Source organism: Gossypium arboreum, chromosome 5 (assembly GCF_025698485.1).
Source record: "Gossypium arboreum isolate Shixiya-1 chromosome 5, ASM2569848v2, whole genome shotgun sequence".
NCBI lineage: Eukaryota > Viridiplantae > Streptophyta > Magnoliopsida > Malvales > Malvaceae > Gossypium > Gossypium arboreum.
In genome coordinates, this window is record NC_069074.1 from 27337411 (window position 1) to 27353332 (window position 15922).

General features: G+C 35.1%; 3 protein-coding genes and 1 long non-coding RNA gene across 4 annotated transcripts; 1 reads left to right on the forward strand and 3 right to left on the reverse strand.

Moving 5' to 3' along the window:
• Nucleotides 1-96: 96 nt before the first annotated feature.
• LOC108452761 (egg cell-secreted protein 1.1-like) lies at nt 97-823 on the reverse strand. Its single transcript, XM_017750555.2, has one exon. It carries the CDS (start codon nt 686-688, stop codon nt 242-244), a length of 447 nt encoding a protein of 148 aa, XP_017606044.2. The 5' UTR covers nt 689-823; the 3' UTR covers nt 97-241.
• Nucleotides 824-2476: 1653 nt separating this feature from the next.
• LOC108451981 (uncharacterized) lies at nt 2477-3822 on the reverse strand. The gene is made up of 2 exons (XR_001866332.2): nt 3367-3822; nt 2477-3229 (listed from the first exon to the last, which is right to left on the reverse strand). It is a non-coding gene; the product is annotated as an uncharacterized LOC108451981 (long non-coding RNA).
• A 5828-nt stretch (nt 3823-9650) lies between these two features.
• LOC108453632 (60S ribosomal protein L3-like) lies at nt 9651-12251 on the forward strand. Its single transcript, XM_017751861.2, has 6 exons — nt 9651-9833; nt 10113-10207; nt 10344-10454; nt 10801-11105; nt 11229-11638; nt 11764-12251. The coding sequence occupies exons 2-6, from the start codon at nt 10123-10125 to the stop codon at nt 12020-12022; spliced, it is 1170 nt and encodes a 389-aa protein (XP_017607350.1). The 5' UTR covers nt 9651-9833; nt 10113-10122; the 3' UTR covers nt 12023-12251.
• A 422-nt stretch (nt 12252-12673) lies between these two features.
• LOC108450884 (protein S-acyltransferase 8-like) lies at nt 12674-15922 on the reverse strand. The gene is made up of 5 exons (XM_017748651.2): nt 15881-15922; nt 14578-14763; nt 13837-14142; nt 13499-13732; nt 12674-13296 (listed from the first exon to the last, which is right to left on the reverse strand). Exons 1-5 carry the CDS (start codon nt 15917-15919, stop codon nt 12775-12777), a joined length of 1287 nt encoding a protein of 428 aa, XP_017604140.1. The 5' UTR covers nt 15920-15922; the 3' UTR covers nt 12674-12774.

Genomic DNA, 15922 nt, shown 5'->3' on the forward strand with positions numbered 1-15922 from the left:
ATAAATTTTGTTGTATATTAATTTAAAATTCTTAATTTTATTTCCTTATCTTGCTAAAATATATATTGGTATTATATTTGTCATGTGGTACTCGTATTTGGTAATGAAAAACTATTTCATTAATAGCTCCCGACTTACAAACAACGTGAAAAGAAGAGAGAACAAAGACACCCTGAAACCATTGCAGAAAAAGACACATAAAACATGGTAAAATTTATTCACGAATGAGAAAGCCATCCATTCAAGGAAGCATATCATTCGCCGGAGCAACCACGCTAGCCTTCACAGACGGCGGAGACTTGTAAGTTTCATGATCACAGTATCCTTCAAGTATGTCACCTTCTTCCGTGGTATACCCTAGTGTTTCAAGCATGTTCGGCCAGCACTGGTGGCTAACCGTATGAATAGCGTGGCAGCATGAATCCCCGAGGTAGGTTTCACCGTTGAGGAAAAACAAGATGACTTCTCCAGTGCACGATTGAATCTGGGTCAGTGATTCCCAGCAACTCGGGGAGTCGGCATTGAGTCGAGATTGAAGGGTTAGCTTCGAGGTTTCCAATGAAGATGCCATTGGCAGGGCTAAAAACAGAAGAGTGAGTGTTGAAAAAAGCTTGAAAGTGTTGGCCATTTTTAGAAGCTTGATGATAATGCAGAACAAGATTGGATGAGATGTTGGTGGAGATAGCATATGGTAGGTTTATATAGGAATTCAACTCTATCAACAGTTCATGAAAGAGTTAATATGATTAATTGTATAATTACTATGGAAGTTGATGGGATTTTGCGTAAATGGGTGTTAATTGGGGATTAAATATTGGTTTAATTTCAAGCTAGCATGGAATATAATTAAGTGCAGATGAAGAGTTGAGTTGTGAAGCAGCATGTTACTGTATTTCAGTGATAAGGTTCGTCAACAGCCGCTAATTACCTCAAGCAATTATTTGCTACAACTGATTCTACTCTATAAATTTATTTATTTTGATTTAGGTTTAAATATATTATTATTATTATTATTATTATTATTAGATTTTATTTTTCATAATTACAATTGTAATTTAACTTAAAAAATACACACTGAAAATAAATTATATTTAACCTATGGATTTTTAAAATATAAAGCGATTTATAATTTAATTTAATAGTTAACGTATTTTTATAATTAAATAGGTTTTATTATTTTATGTTTATAATTATTTAATACAAAATATTAAAAATAAAAATAGAATAATAATTAATTAAGGGTAAAATTTATTTAATAAATAAACCTTAAAGAGTTTGTATTTTTCGTCAAACCTTATTAGTATTTTCAACATTATTTTTATTGTTGCATAATTATCAAGTTTTTTTTTCAAAATGTCATTGAAATAAATTTAATAGAAAATTTTTAATAGTGATAACAACTTGACCTAAATTTTTAAATTCAAATTAAATGGATTAAATTCCTGAAAATAAAAGTAGTGGCTGAATTCTAAATGTATAAAATGTATAAAAATTAGAGTATATTTAACCTTCAAATTTTTACACCATAATTTAATCCAAACAAATAATCAACTTAATGTGAAACGTTCAACCATACTAATTATTTAAAATTTAATTACATGTATGCATTAAAAACAAAGCTTTAGAACATATATTGCAATTTGTTTTGTATCTCAATATTTTAATATTTTAAAATTAGATTTTATATATATATATATATATATATATAGTTAGAACTGGGGACATTTATTTAAATTAAAAGGCCTATATAATATTTGGAATGATTTGGACAAAATATTAAGTTTAAAAATAAATTTGAACGAAAAAGTTAAACTCAATTAAAATTTACGTTGGGCTTAATCTCCAATATTCAAAACATACCGACCCCACTCACTTTCAAGTTTATGTAATTTATGTCATATGAAAATTAAATACACTATACTATATTATAAATAATACTTAAACTTTTAATAAGAAGAAAATATATATAATGATAGTGAAATAAATATATATAATTAATAAATATTAATAAAATAATTTTAAATAATAAAATAATATTGGTGAATATAAATAGGTTTGAGTTAGTACGTTATAAATATAATCAAGTTTGAATAAAAGTTGAGACTCATATTTCAAGTCAAACTAAACTAGTAATTATGTATGACATCGATATCATATATATATGGACTTGATCGAAATCCAACTTGGTTAGACCTATAAACACCTCTAATTATATTTACTACCCAATAATTAAAAAATACTAAAATTTTATGTGATTTATATTTTTTTTGAAATAATTATCCTTACATAAAACAGGGCTTAAAAGTTAAAACTAATATTAATATATGCTTAAACCTAATCCAACCCATTTATCAATTCTAGTCCTCACTAACTTTTTGGTAGTAACATGCAAGCCCAATAAAAAAGGGAGAGCCCCCATTTTGTCATAAATCCAAAAGATGGGGACAAAATTAAATCTAAGGAAGAAAACGAGGGGTTTAATGTATATTCATTTTTTTTCTAAACAATAAGTAGTGTCAACTTAAAGAGTATGAAAATATAAACAAATTAAAGGGCAGAACATTTACAATGAAAAACATTTTCTATTATACTATGTTAAGATTACAATTTTGAGACTCTCTCGAATGGAAAATCCTAGTATTGGTGCAATTAGCGATCCTTGCGACGATGGGGATCGGAACACCAAAAAAGTTCGTTTCAAAGAAGCAGTTGATGGAGAAGAGACTAACATGGTTGTTGGCTCAGATCAACAGTCGATGATGTCTTTCAAAGATAAACTTTTTGGGGGTGGACTGACTTCTCCCGATAGGTACCTTACAAGAAACGAATGTGATCTTGTTTTACAGGATGGGGATGTTAACACGTCAATGGTTAATGGGATTCCGGTAATCGCTTTTTTAGATCGCATTAAAGACATACTGTTCAAAGAGATCGAATCGACTGTTATTTTAAATTGCTCGGGCGTAACATTGGTTATAACATGCTATAAAACCGTATCCTTAATCTATGGAAACCGGTCAATTCTTTTCACTTAATGGATATTACTAATGGATATTTTTTGGTGAAATTTCAGGAAATGGAAGATTACAATAAAGTTTTAACCCAGGGAGCATAGATTATATTCAGGCAATACCTCACTGTGCAACCATGGACGAAAAATTTTAATCCAGAGCAACCCTATCCCAGTGTGGTGTTGGCTTGGATTCATCTGCCGGGTCTCCCAGGTTATCTGTACAAGAGACAAATCATTGAAGCAATTGGCGGATTAATAGGGAAAGTTGTTAAACTAGACCTACAAACCAATAACAGAACCCGGGGACGTTTTGCCCATTTAGTAGTGTTCATTAATCTTGACGAACCACTTACCTCCAAAGTCTTGGTGGATGGAGTAATCCAACGGGTTGAATACGAGGCACTCCTGACGATTTGTTTCAGTTGCGAGAAGTATGGACATGTTAAGGAAATATGCCTGTCGGTGAGGGTTAAGGTGGCTTTGAAAAGGCCGATGACTGAGGAAGTGGTGGCTTCCAGTGATGGCGTGGGAGAAGACAATGATGGAAAGGGAGTCGATTACGAACCTTGGATGTTGGTCAAGAGAAAGTCACGGCGGGGTAAAAGGGATTCTCAGGCTAGTGGAGGTGCAAAATCTGGAAAGGACTTTTTGGGTTCTAGGTTTACACCGCTAATGGTGGATGGTGGCTTAGGGGGAGATTTAATGGAGATAATGGGGGGATTTTGAGTGAAAAGGAGAACGGTCACGCAGCTAGAGGTAAAAAGTATTATGAAAATAAGGTTTTTTCTAAAGGTGATTTGGGCATTTTAGTTGATTTGGGTCATGGAGTTGAGGGGGGGTTTAATAAGTTGGCTAGGCCTATTGTGGGCTCAGGAGAGAGTGAGTCGAGTTTTGCTGGGCTAAGTCAATTGAAGGGAGACAAAATTTCTATGTCTTTGGGGAAAAAGCCTGTAGGGTCAGATGATTTACTGCAAAAGGACAAGGATTAGTCCAATAAATTTTCCAACTCTAATTCAATTTCTTTATTGCCGACTGCAGGTTCAACGCGTTTGTTGGGGGGTGAGGCGCAGACAAGTGGACCAATAAATTTTCAGCGTGGTGGGCCAAGTAAAGAAAGGACTGGACCAGATGGTCCATTATTGTTTAATGGGTTATCCCTTGGTGGTCTTAATAAGCCTTCATTAAATAGACAAAATTCTAGTTTAGATAAACAATGTTTAAATGGTTTTTCTACTAATGGTTTATTTGAACAGGAAATTGTAGAGGTGTATTCGGGTTCTTCTGAAAATATGGAGAATAATTTAGTTCTCAATAATCCTATGTTTGAAGGCCCTAATGAATCGGTGGTTAAATTAGAAGCGTCAATTTTAGACCCAAAGTACTATTCGGTTGTTAGTTTTAATGATAATAATGCGACAAATGCTAAAAGGTAATAAGAAAAATATTTTAGTTAATACTAATAAATCTTTTTCTGTTTCCAGAGGACGTAGTTCGGAGAATAAAATAGGTAATAATCGTGGTAGAACTTCCCTTAGTCGCCCGTTCAAGGAAAAATGAGGTAGACTAAAAAATGCTGGAATTTCTCGAATTCCTTTGACAGAAGCTATTAGTTCTATGGTGAATCTTAACAACTCGCAAGTTGGGCATGGAGCAGAAAGGATGGGAGGCAATGCTGAGGGACAGACTGCTGGTCTTGGGTCCACATCTGCATGAGTTGGTGATATTCTTAATTTTGTTACTTTTAAAATTATGATTTTAAATATGAATTTTACTATTTTTTGTTGGAATTGTCAAGGTTGTGCTGGTTTGAAATGTCCTCGTATTTTTTGGGAGTATAATAGAGAGCATAAACATGATTTAGTTGGCCTCTTAGAAACAAGAGTAAGTGGTTTTAAAGTGGATTCTGTTATTTCTAAGCTTAGTTTCGAATTTTCGAATCGTGTGGACGCTATAGGTTTCTTAGGAGGAATTTGGATAGGATGGAAGGATACCATTTCTGTTGATATTTTGGGTAACCATTCCTAATTCATTATTCTTAAAATTTCTGGAAAGTCATATCGGCAACCGGTGTTGGTCACTTTTGTTTATGGCAGTCATAATAGTCAAAAGCGGAAACAATTATAGGATGCTTTTAAGCATACAGTACTGATGGATGAGACTCCATGGTTAGCGATTGGTGATTTCAATGTTATTTTAGATTCGAGTGAAAAAATAGGTGGTTGGATCATAGAGAAAAGGTGTGCTCTCTTTAGTGAGTTCATAGATTCCATGGGTTTACATGATTTGGGGTTTAATGGTCCCAACTTTACTTGAAATAGAAGGGGAGTTTTTGAGAGATTGGATAGGGCAATTTGTAATGATGCTTGGAGCCTAAAATTCCCCTTATCCAAAGTACTACATCTACAAAAGCTAAAATCTGATCATAGTCACTCAAATTATCTATTATGCCGGAAGTTCAGCCTTCCTGTAGGAGACCCTTTCGTTTCTTGGCTGGTTGGGTTGAACATCTGGGGTTTTTCGAGTTTGTTAAAGATAATTGGAGTTTTATGGGAGATATGACGACTGCTCATACTACTTTCACTGATAAAGTGAAATTATTGAATAAGGAGGTTTATGGTCACATTATGCAGCGGAAGATTTTTTTGAAGAAAAAATTGGATAATGTCCAAAAGGTGATTGATTAAAGAAGCTCGACCTTTTTACATCAGGTTGAGCTAGAAATCCTTGAGGAGTTTGAATCAGTGTTACATCATGAGAAACTCTTGTGGAGGCAGAAGGCTAAGTGTGATTGGTTAGTTTTTAGGGATCGTAACATAAGATTTTTCTATAAGCAAACTCTACAGAGAAGGAAACAGAATCGTATTCTAGCTCTAAAAAATCAAGCGGAAGAGTAGGTTATGGATGAAGAAGAATTGGAGCAGGAAGCGGTAAATTTCTATAAAAATCTTTATGGGGAGCAATATAGGAAAATAGGCAGTCTTAGGGATGGTGTTTTCCCGCGTCTTGAGCCGGAAGAAATTCAACTCCTTAGTATGCCCGTTTCTAATGAAGAGATTAAAAAGGCACTTTTTGACATGGTGCCTTTAAAAGCACCCGACAGTGATGGATTACACGCTATCTTCTATCAAAGTTAATTGGAGTTTGTTGGCCCTTCGATTTGTGAATAGGCCAAGAAGATTTTCTCTGGTGATGCCATTGAATCAGACCTTAATAATTCCCTTATTATCCTGATTCCTAAAGTACAGCACCCGAAATGTCTCTCGTAATTTCGCCCTATTAGCCTTTGTTCGGTCCTATACAAGCTCGTGATAAAGGTCATTGCTAATAGATTTAAAATGGTCTTTCCAAAGCTTATAGGACCAAAACAAGCCAGATTTGTCACAAGAAGGAACATAAATGACAATATCATCATCGCGCAGGAAGTCATTCATTCCATGAAGAGCAAGCAAAAAAACAAAAAATGGATGACCATTAAAATCGACCTCGAAAAGGCCTATGATCGTGTTCGGTGGGATTTCATTGATGCCTCTTTATAGGCCGCAGGTATTCCTGACTTTCTTCGTAATGTAATTATCTCAGCCATTTCTAGTTCCACGATGCAGGTACTTTGGAATGGAGTGCCTTCGCAAAAGTTCAAACCGTCAATAGGAGTTCGTCAAGGGTGCCCTCTTTCACCATACATTTTCATTTTGTGTATGGAGTGGCTAAGGCATGGTATTCACCCAGTTATTGTATATGGAAGATGGTTGCCCATTCGGCTGAATAGATCACTCTGTTTCTCTATCATCTCTTTTTTGCACATGATTTGATTCTTTTTGGTCAGGCAGAAGTGAAGCAGACACGAGTTATTAAGGAAGTTTTAGACACTTTTTGTGGGGTTTCGGGGCATAATGTTAATCTTTAGAAGTCAAATATGGTTTTCTCTAAAGGAGTGGATGAGGACATTTAAAGGTGTATTAGTGGTTTTTTGGATTCCAAGTAGTGCAGAATTTTAGTTCGTACTTAGGGGTTCCACTTTTTCATGAAAAGGTTACGAATAATACTCTGCGTTTTGTCATGGATAAGGTGAAAAGTAAACTTTGCAGTTAGGACACTCGACAACTTTCTCTTGCGGGCAGACTTACTCTAGCTCAAGCAGTCTTATTATCAATTTCAAGCCACTTTATGCAATCGATACTAATCCCCAAAGGTTTGTACGATAAGATCGAAAATATGGTTAGACAATTCATTTGGGGGTTCACTAGTGGTACTAAAAAAATGGCTTTGATAAGCTGGAATGCGATATGTCAGCCTAAATCGTATGGTGGCCTTGGTCTAAGGGCTCTTCGGGACCATAGTACTTCTTTCATTAAGAAGTTGGGATCCAAATTAGTGACTAATCATTCTTCTTTATGGGTCAAAGTGCTTCGGTCCAAGTATAGGGTCCAATGTGGAATACCAGAGTCTTTATCGAGGGGAAGACGTTCTTTCTTATGAAGATCACTATCGAAGATTTGGACGCTCGTACGGAAGAATTTGCTCTGGTCTCTTGGAGATGGGCGGAATATTAATTGTTGGAAGGATCCTTGGATTCCTACCGTTGGGCCATTATCCAAAAAGAAAGTCTGCAATTCTAGCTTAGACATGGATCTTTCCCTTAGTAATATGGTCACGGAGAATGGGGATTGGAATTTGGACTTTTTTCACCTTTGGCTATCTGAAGATACCATCTAACGGATTGTTGAAATTCCGCCACCTTATCCTAATTCTGGTGTGGATAGAATTATTTGGGGGGGAAACACGTCTGGTACTTTTTCAGTTAAAAGTGAACATAAGAAAATTAAGGAAGATTCTTGGAATACGAAAGAGGAAGTTTGGAAGTTATCTTGGAAGTATCATGGGCCACAAAAGGTTAGGGTGTTCATTTGGCTTGTTTTGAAACAGCATTTACTGACTAATGTTGAAAGAATTCGAAGAGGTTTGGGTTCGTATACTGCTTGTGGTACTTGCTGCCATAATTTTGAAAATATTCTGCATGTGATTCGGGATTGCAAAACGGAAAATGAGATACGGATGCAACTAATTCCTACAGGTAAACATTTTATTTTTTTTGCAAGGTTCCTTCATGAGTGGATCGAGCTCAATTTAAGAAATCAGCAGGACATAAATCTAGTGGCCAAAGTTAATTGGTCTAGTTTATTCGGGATTATCATCTAGCGAATGTGGAAAAATCAGAATCTTGGCATATTTCAAGGTCTTTCTTGGAGTACTGATGAGGTTATAAAAAACTCCCTCTACTGGGCGAAGCAATATGTTTCGATGTCCAAACCAAATGGCTCTAAACTCTCAAGCATGGTTTTTGATCCTGGCTATCCCGATGGTTGGGTCTACTTGAACATAGATGGTTCGGTCAAATATGAGGATATGTTTGCTGCAGCTGGAGGACTTTTGCGAGATCATCAAGGCACTTGGATTGTTGGCTTCACAAGGTATTTGAGTAGTTGTGAAGTTATCGATTCAGAATTATAGGGCATCCTTGATGGGTTGCAAATTGCCTTTGATCGTGGCTTTCGGATAATTATCACACAGATTGACAATCTTGAAGCAGTTAACCTCATTCACGAAGGAGTTCGTAAAGGTTCTAATTCTACTTCAGTTATGAGAATCCTACTGATTTTGAAGCAATTAAGTAATTGGAATCTTCAACATATTCTAAGAGAAGAGAATAGCCTTGCTGATAAGATAATCAAGCTCAGGAAAGATAGGGAACCTGGTTTGCAGTTATTTGATAAAGATTATGTAATGAGTTTTCTCAATATTTGATCTTTGACCTGTAATTTCTTTTTTTCACAAAAAAATACAAATAAATTTGTATAATAATTTATTTGACCTCTAACTTTATAAAAAAATTCATTTTAGTTATTTATTTAAAATTTCACATCTTTTAGCTCTTGAACTTACATTGTTTGTCAAATCACTCCAAAATAGATGGAAAAGCTAACAAATGTTAACTTTACCGACATGGCATTCACGTGTATGCCACGAAAGCAAATAATTATTTAAAAATTAAAAGCTTTAAAAACTATTTTTATATATTTATATATTTATTTTTAAAAAATTAATTTTAAAAATAATTTTATATTTTTTGAATTTTTAAAATTTAAAAATTTAATCGTTGATACATCAACAAAATTAACATAAATTAACTTTTTCATCTATTTTGGGTGACTTAACAAATAATGCAAGTTTAAATACTAAAAGAGTTAAAAATTAAATAAAAACTAAAAAAATATTTTTTATAAAATTAAAAAGCCAAATAACTTATTATTACATTCATTAAAACTCATACTTTTGGGGTGAAGTCGAATTTAAATTAATAACTTATTTAAACTTATTAAAATATAATTCAAGAATTAGGGTTATATTTTTAAAACATAAAACGTGCAAAGTTACAAAATATTTATTTAACCAACATAAACAAAAATTTAAACCTTGTATTTCTAATCCAATTAAACTCAGAAAAATAAATTGTATAAATGAGTATAATGGTTGGGCTGATCTCATCATGAGGCGACTCATAATAAGTTCTAGTCCACACTAACCAATAACTCTGGGCTCTAATTTGTAAGCCCAATAAAAAAGAGGGATTCCCCATTTTGTCATAAAACCGAAAGGTGGGGGACAAAATTAAATTTGAGTGAAGAAAACAGGAGGTGTTTATGGAAATTAATATATCTAAGCATTTGTTTATAAATAAAAAAGCATCAGCTAGGGTTTTAGCCATTTAGGAGGTTAGCAGCAGCCAGCCACAGCATTCGCCGCACGGCATCAGTCTCAGCAGGTTGCCTTTCTCTTCTATCTAATCTCTCCATCTTCGTTTCTTTCAGCTACATATACATAGAAATTGGTCGGAAATGAAAGAAAATATAAACTGTGTTCTCTACTTTTTTTTTTCCCCTTTTTGTTAGAATATGACTTGATGTCGCTGTGAAAATCTTTTTCTTTTGTTTAGTTTTTAGTCTTAGATGCTGAAATATTCATTTTGGTCTTTGGTTACGCGTTTTTAATTTGGTGTTATCAATGGGTTTATTTATTTAATTTACTCTTGGTGGTGATGAAGGCGGGGAAGAATGTCTCACAGGAAGTTTGAACACCCAAGGCATGGTTCCCTTGGATTTCTTCCGAGGAAGCGAGCTTCTCGTCACAGAGGGAAAGGTTACATTGTTTTTTTTTTTTTCTTTTTTCTTTTGTTTATTATATGGCTGTAGAAAACTACAGTTTTTGTATCCCAAATGCAGTATTTAAATGACTATATATACGTATGTGATGGTGTTACTGTGGGTTGGTGCAGTGAAGGCATTTCCTAAGGATGACCCAAGCAAACCTTGCAAGCTCACTGCCTTTTTGGGCTACAAGGCAGGCATGACACACATTGTCCGAGAGGTCGAAAAACCTGGATCTAGTAAGTTGACTTTGATGACATAACTCTGATACTTGTGCCACTTGTTTGATATATAGACTACTAAATTGTTCTTTCTTTGAGCTTTATAAACTCTTGCCTTAAGATTTGCTGAGCTTATTTTGAATGTTAATGCATTGGTTAAGATGATTTTTATGAAAGGAATTTACAAGTAATGTGTTAACTATTATTGACATTTGTGAAAATAGTGCATTGAATTTAGAAGTTATCCTGGAACTAGGGTTAGTAGGCATTGGTTATTTGGAGTTTGGACTTTTTAAATTTATTATGCTTCACCCATAAATTTATTTGAATTTCAAGCTAATTTGCGTTCTTTGTTTCTGCATAGAGCTTCACAAGAAAGAGACATGTGAAGCTGTTACGATCATTGAAACCCCTCCTATGGTGATTGTTGGGGTTGTTGGTTATGTCAAGACACCATGTGGTCTTCGCAGCTTGAACACCGTTTGGGCTCAGCATCTGAGCGAGGAAGTCAAACGTAGGTTCTACAAGCATTGGTGCAAGTCCAAGAAGAAGGCTTTCACCAAGTACTCAAAGCGGTACGAGAGTGAAGAAGGGAAAAAGAGTATCGAGGCTCAGCTGGAAAAGATCAAGAAGTATGCCACTGTTGTTAGGGTTTTGGCCCACACTCAGGTTTTTACCAATACATGATTTAATCTATGCCTTGGTTTTGTTTTATTTTGATTGTTCATAAGTGGTAGTTTTCAAATGCTTTGTTTTAATAGTACTGTTTCTGGTTAATTTGTGCTTTTACAGATTAGGAAAATGAAGGGATTGAAGCAGAAGAAAGCACACCTAATGGAGATCCAAGTTAATGGTGGAACTATTGCAGACAAGGTTGATTTTGCATACAAGTTCTTTGAGAAGCAAGTCCCGATTGATGCTGTTTTCCAGAAGGATGAAATGATTGATATCATCGGTGTCACTAAGGGTAAAGGTTATGAAGGTGTTGTGACTCGTTGGGGTGTCACACGCCTGCCCCGTAAGACCCACAGAGGTTTGCGTAAGGTTGCTTGTATCGGTGCCTGGCATCCTGCTAGAGTCTCCTTTACAGTTGCTAGGGCAGGTCAGAATGGATACCATCATCGTACTGAGATGAACAAGAAGGTTTACCGGGTTGGCAAGGTTGGTGACGAGACCCACTCTGCTATTACCGACTATGACAGGTTAGTTGAATATACTTAAATCTTTGCTTTGATCAGATTGGGAGTATTTTGAAGGTATTGTATAGACTTTCAATGGGTTTTGTTTATTTTGGTTGATATAATTGTGGAATGTGTATGGTCATCAGGACTGAGAAAGATATCACTCCAATTGGTGGCTTCCCTCACTATGGTGTTGTGAAGAGTGATTATCTGATGATCAAAGGTGGCTGTGTTGGACCTAAGAAGAGGGTGGTTACACTCCGCCAGTCTTTGATTAACCAGACATCTCGTGTAGCTCTAGAGGAAATCAAGCTCAAGTTCATCGACACCTCATCAAAATTTGGGCATGGACGTTTCCAGACTACACAAGAAAAACAGAAATTCTATGGTCGGCTCAAGGCATAAATCTGCAAATTTGTCAGGAATTTCCGTCTATCGTATGTTTAGGTTTTGTTATTCTCTGAGCTTAGTTTATGTTGATTCTCTATTATGTTTTGAAATGCATTGGTTGGATTAATTTTGTTTTATCAACTCTTTTTGAATGTGTGGATAACTGGGGTTTTGCACCAGTTAGAAAACCAATTATACCCAATGTTTTACTTTTTAACAGAGTTTTCCTTTTGATTTGATTAAATTTGCCTTCTTTCCCTTTGGTAGAATTTAAAAGTTGTTCGATATATTTGGAAGATTAAATTTTATGCTTATATCTAAATGTATTTTAAGAAAAATAATTAGTAATAACCTTGTGGGTATCCCTCGGAGGTTAAATGGTTCAGATGGTGCTTCCTGCTTGAGGTGTACGATTGCACGAATGAAAATGTAAAAAAATTTTAAAAAGCTTTTTCAATATATTTATAAACCAATTGTACGGACGATGATTGAATGCCTTAATTAGGCCAGCGGAATTAAAGCTAAAAATCAATCATCTGACCAAGTGGATTCTTTTCCCTCTGAATCTATTTCTTGGTACATTTCTTGTGGACAATTGTCTTTTTCGTTGTTTTGATTGCCATCGTGTTCGATGGTAATACATTTTTATGCCTGAAAGGGAGTAAATTTCCCTCCCCAATCGAAACTTTCTCATTTGTAAATCAAAGAAATATCCCCTTCATACAGTAAAAACACTAACCAAAAGAATGCAATGGCTACTGTACAAATTACTCAAATAAACGACCAGCTTCTTTTATTATAACTCTGGAATTGGTATGGGAATCAGCTGCGATTTCTGAACTACTGTTACCATAACTCGAGGGTTCGGGGTCGGATCGAATCATAGTCATATTCACAGAAGCTCGATGATTTATACCCATAATAGAATCAGCCTCCAAGGTACTACGAAGAGGATCAGTACTCTCTCTACTATCATTTTCCTCGTCGTTTTGTCGTTGGGAGATCTTCGATAGGTCTATACCTTCCTCTATATTATGCTGCTCGGATATCTTCAATAGATCTTGGCAGTTCTCTAGATCTACCTCGATTTTCGGATGCGTATCTCCACCTACATCTTCTGCTTTCGCTTCCTCAGTAGGCCTTGGCACCTCCTCTTGAACTAAAGCCCGGAAATTATTCTTTGAGCGGTTTAGCTTTGTGCAAAATATTTCATCAAAATTACTCGGACAACCTCGATCGAAAATGTTGATTCTGTTGTCAGCCCTATGTCGAAAATTTTCATAGGTAGTCTGGAAGACAGGAATTTAGGTTAGTTAAACTCCGAAATAAACTTATCGAATTAAAACAACATAGAAAGAGCATCTTTTTTCCTTGCAGGCTGCACCACAATAAGCAAATCACGGCCTAAAACTTGTATTCATTGGTTGATTTCTTTCCATATTTGTTTACCCAACTCTCACAAGTTAAGAGGGCGCAAAAACAATATCATACCTGGTTTGTTCCGATGAGGTACAAGTGAAACCCTGTGAGCCCACCAACAAACCATAGAGCAATGAAACAATACGCCATTAGTACGACAGATGGAGGAGATTCTTTCATTGCTTCCCAAACTGTTCTATGGTTATCATCCATCAGAACCTTAATGTACAATGCTGACATGGAGAACACATAGATGCAGAGAAGAGTTGTTGAAGAAACGAACATAAAGAAGAACCGATAATTGCGCTGCTCATATACAGAATAGTCAGCCTCTTAACAAAACACTGCTCAAGGGGAGCATGAAACATCCGGACTTGTATGAATAGATAGGTTTATCAGATAAAACATACCAGTCCGATGCATTGCCCTACCCAAGGGCAATGGTGATCAAATCTCTCAACACAATTGTTGCAAATGGAACAGTGGGAGCACCGAGGAGGTCGATAAAGCATGCATGTGCTACAATACTTCACCCGCACCTGCATTCCATTAACCATAACTTCTTTAGTTCGAGGAAACTGACGGCCAGGTGTATGCCGATTCCCAGCCTGAGCTGGAACAGAAGAATCATGGTGAGGCTCCTCCTCTGGGGGACGTGAATTGCGAGGAATGATTCCTGGGTCCCGGGCTGATGTGAGGAAAAGAATAATCAACACCTATCAAAATAAAGAATGCAATATCAAAAAGACAAAGTTGACAAAAATAAAAGATAAAAAGTTATATATGTAATTTAAAATCTAACAGGGGCTATAGCTGTCCTAGTCTTATCTTAGATTAGAGAAGGCCAAACTTCTATGAGAAATTCATTTTCAGTACAAACTCGGCAAGTAATCTAGATCAAATGAAAGGGTTGCACTACATATATTCCACCAAACAAATATTTCAAATTTTAGATAAACTGTCTTTGGGACTTTAAACATAAAAGTTAAACTGTTAAAAATTGGCACTTAGTATTTATCCATAACTTGGAGTTCATAAAGTTCTTACAGAATTGTTAACACTGTTGGCAACTAGGGTGATAATTTCAAGAGTAATTGTTCTAAAACCTTAAAAAACAATTCAATCAACAAATAAAGGGTAAAGATACTTACATAGATAGTAAAGACAACTGCTACCACCATAATTGCATATCCTGCATTGTATGGAGAAAATCTATGTCGAAGATGCCTTGCAACAAATATGCAAAAGATTATAGAAGGAACACTGATCAGCAATAAGGTAACAGGCAAAGATCTAGCATCTGGACCAAATATTAGCCTTCCACCAAGGAAAAACTTCTGCATAACGTATATAGAAGAGAATTAAATGCTGAATGAAAGTCATGGACGATCCATTCAGACTGGAGACATCAAAAGATAAAACAAAGAACATCAGATTGTGTTATAGCATTTTCATATTTTACCAATATTCTAAAGCTATTATTCTCTATATTTTTCATAACTAGCACACCTTTTATTCTATGTTGGTGCTAATAAATAGTGAATATAGCAAAATATATATATCAACCAATATTTTATGATTTCATGGCACTTCCAACAAATGTGATCATTCATCTAAATCTTGAGTCTTAACCACAATCTAATACTACATTGTTGATCCACTCAAACAATACTTTTGCACCGATTCCTACACTAAATCATTCCTTTGATCCAAACATTGTCACACTAGTAAAGTAGCGAGTATATCAACATAATCACCAAACTAGACAAAGAAAAGGCTTTATCATCATCATCATCATCATCATCATCATCATCATCATGATGGCTTGGAATTGCACCAAATGGTGAAATTATAATTATCGTACTTCAGTAAGGACGTTTCTCTAAAAGAATTGGCAGATTTAGAATAAGTTCATACTCTTAGGAAAGGCCACAACAGTATCACCAGATGTTCTCATAATCTATACAAGTTCCTTTGAAGAAAGCACACACATAGCACTATACACACAAAAAATAAAATAAAATGAGCTACTTGTGAAGCATGAATTAGGCCTAATTGCATCAAAGCAATTTTAGCACAAAAGCACTCAATTCTACCTAAAAATTGTAAGGTCATTTGCATTGTAACTTTACAATCCATAACTGATATGAATGCTTCATTGACCTTAACCATAACTCTCTTTTTAACCTCAAGAATGTAAAAACAAATCAATGAACAGTCCAAAGCACCAAAAATAAATTCATCATTTTATACATGTTTTCTCCCATTTTCTATCATAGCAAAATAAAAACAATGAAAACCGAAGCCAAAAATCCTACTATACCAATCAAAACCATACTCATTGTCCTTCAAACCAAACAAATCTAAAAATACCTAGATGCCAAAACCTAGCATTTATATATTTTTTTTTTGGGGGGGGGGGGGGGAATGCAAACGAAGAATTGATATCCTTACGTTACTTCCTTTCCAAACTTCGTAAACACGCTTTTCCATGAA

Excerpts from the sequence above, each read along its gene's own strand:
- LOC108453632 (XM_017751861.2), top strand. The coding sequence starts at position 10,123 with ATGTCTCACAGGAAGTTTGAACACCCAAGGCATGGTTCCCTTGGATTT. Across the intron at positions 11,106-11,228 it reads GGGTTTTGGCCCACACTCAG|ATTAGGAAAATGAAGGGATT; the intron begins GTTTTTACCAAT and ends GTGCTTTTACAG. Across the intron at positions 11,639-11,763 it reads GCTATTACCGACTATGACAG|GACTGAGAAAGATATCACTC; the intron begins GTTAGTTGAATA and ends TATGGTCATCAG.
- LOC108450884 (XM_017748651.2), bottom strand. The coding sequence starts at position 15,919 with ATGGAAAAGCGTGTTTACGAAGTTTGGAAAGGAAGTAAC. Across the intron at positions 14,143-14,577 it reads CAGTTGTCTTTACTATCTAT|GTGTTGATTATTCTTTTCCT; the intron begins GTAAGTATCTTT and ends TTATTTTGATAG. Across the intron at positions 13,733-13,836 it reads TAGGGCAATGCATCGGACTG|CGCAATTATCGGTTCTTCTT; the intron begins GTATGTTTTATC and ends GTATATGAGCAG.
- LOC108452761 (XM_017750555.2), bottom strand. The coding sequence starts at position 688 with ATGCTATCTCCACCAACATCTCATCCAATCTTGTTCTGCATTATCATC.